Below are 2,500 nucleotides of genomic sequence, written 5' to 3' on the forward strand. Positions count from 1 at the left end.
TGTTGGTTGCCGCAGGTATATGAGAATATCATCTGCATAGCAAGCCAATTTGTGTTCTGTTCCTTTAAAATGAACTCCCCTAATATCCTCATTCTGTCTGATATATTGAGCTAATGGTTCCAAATATAGTGCGAAAAGTAATGGTGACCATGCACAACCCTGTCGCGAACCGCTCTCTAGAGTAAAGCGATTTGTTAAGGATCCATTGATTTTGATCCTCGCTGTGGGATTATTATATAGGGACTGTATAGTTTTTATAATTGTATTATTTAAACCAAATCTGTGTAAAACTCTGTAAAGAAATAACCAGTTAGCCAAATCAAATACCCCTTCATTTTTTTTTTTTTTTTACACGTTTTATGTTGCTATCTTATGTTAAACTGCTTTAAATGACTTTTTTTCCACATCAATCTACACTCTATACACCATAATGTTAAAGCAAAAAACTGATTTTTAACATCTTTGCAAATGTATTAAAAATAAAAAACTTAAAATATTCAATTGCATAAGTATTCATACCCTTATCTGGGACAGTTGAAATTTAGCTCAGGAATATTCATATTGCTTCCAGATGTCACTCCAATTTGAGTGAAGTAAACCTGTGGCAATTTCCATTGAATGGGTATGATTTGGAAAGACACACACGTCTTAATAAAAGGTTTAACAGCTAATACTACATATCAGAGCAAAAACCAAGCCCTGAGTTCAGAAACAGGATTGCTTCGAGACACGCATCTGGGGAAGAGTTCAGAAGAAATTCTGCTTCATTGAAGGTTTACAGAAGCATGTAGTCTCTATTACCCTTAATGCAAGAAGTTTGAAACAACTAGGACTCTTCATAGAGCTGGCCTCCTGGACAAACTGAGCAACTGATGAAGAAGGGCTTTGGTTAGAGTGGTGACCAAGAAGCTGATGGTCACTCTAGTTGAGCTCCATGATCATAGGTGGAGATAGGAGAAATCTACAGAAGGACAAACATCACTGCAACACTCCATCGATCTGGGCTCTATGGCGGTGTGGCCAAACTCAATCCTCTCCTCAGTGAAGACACATGAAAACACTTGGAATTTACAAAACAGCACCTAAAGGACCCTCAGACTCTGAGAAACAAGATTCTCTCGTCTGATGAACCTCTAAGCATCATGTTTGAAGGGAACCAGCTCTGCTCATCACCTGCAGAGTACCGTCCCAACAGTAAAGTGTGCTGGTATCAGTCTCATGCTGTGAAGCTGTTTTTCAGCAGTAGGGACTGAGGGACTCATCAGAATTTCCAGAGAAACCTGGAAATGTTCATCTGCCTTTTTACGAAGTTGTGACAATTCTGTTTTTGCTTTATCAATATGGTGTATGGAGTGTAGATTGATGTGGAAAAAAACATAAGGCTTTAACATAAGGCTGCAACATAACAAAACGTGAAAAAATGACTGTGCATTCATATAGTTCTATATTAAATCGTTTGGGTTTGATGTGCAAATTCAGTGTGTAAATAAAAGCAGAGGTACTGCTGTCAGCTCAGACCCACAGATCTGTCTTTACTCGCGCTCTGTGGTTTTGTCTGGATTGTGATGCTCTCATTCATGAAAGTGTAAAGTCTAAACCCCCGCCCCATTTTACACGAAAGATCAATTAAAACCAATTTCAGATCTTCCAGTTTGCTGTATTTGGGATTGTTGTCCTTGACTAATTTTTTTCAATCAGTCCCTGAATTTATTTGTATATACTATTTAAATCTGTAACATTTATTCATGTATTATACTTCAATGGGAATTAAATTCATCACCATTGAGGCAAAAGAAGTTTGAAGATCAACTGAGATGCGTGGCTGTTAAACACTAGATCTGTTGACAGAATCGGTTGCAAACCAACTAGTAGTTCCTGATCCTCTGATAGTCAGAGCGGTTAGTGTGACGCTGTATGAGTTATGCATCTGTTTCTAGTTACTAATGGTTAACATTAGATTGGCGTGGAAATAGTTGTTGAAGGTGACACAAGTCCATCTCTCTCTATCATCAGTCACTCACTAGTTATCATGATGACCCTCACAAGTACAGCTAAACAGAATTGTGTCCTCCTTAGATGTGTGTGTGTGTGTGTGTGTGTGTGTTCCTCTCCGCCTTTCACTTCCATGATCTGTCCTGACGGTCAGACAGGAAGTGCTAGTGCTGCTCTTGTGTTAGTAGAGTAAAGCTGAGCTGAGCTAGTCATGGACTGGGATTATTATGCGCCCTTACTAGAGTGAGTACAGACTCTGTGTGTGTGTGTGTGATTTTTGTGTGTGTTAATGACTGTATGATTGATATTTGTCTGTGTTTTTCATTCACACTCTGATCAATATCTGATGTTCATGTGCTGATTGATCTTGTGTTAGTCATGTGATCGTCTGACTGTATATGAGTCGCATTCAGATCAACTTCACACACCTGTTTGAGTGTGTGTGTGTGTGTGTGTGTTTATACCTACTTAAATATATTTTTGAGACACATTTGTACCCAGAAGTGAG

General features: G+C 38.6%; 1 protein-coding gene across 3 annotated transcripts in view; it reads left to right on the forward strand.

Annotated features, from left to right (window-relative positions):
* Positions 1-2,500, forward strand: part of LOC306858177 (proline-rich protein 5-like) — an 18,678-nt gene that overhangs the window by 4,414 nt on the left and 11,764 nt on the right. Inside the window, exon 1 of one of the 3 annotated variants that reach the window (XM_079398585.1) lies at positions 2,145-2,235. The exons of the other annotated variants lie outside the window; for them this stretch is intronic. Coding sequence (XP_079254711.1) covers positions 2,204-2,235 — 32 coding nt within the window. The 5' untranslated portion in view covers positions 2,145-2,203. Of the gene's footprint in view, positions 1-2,144; positions 2,236-2,500 lie in introns of those variants that run through there. 3 annotated transcript variants of the gene reach the window in all.

The sequence above is a fragment of the Barbus barbus genome (genome assembly GCF_936440315.1).
Source record: "Barbus barbus genome assembly, chromosome: 39".
In the NCBI taxonomy this organism is placed as follows: Eukaryota; Metazoa; Chordata; class Actinopteri; order Cypriniformes; family Cyprinidae; genus Barbus; species Barbus barbus.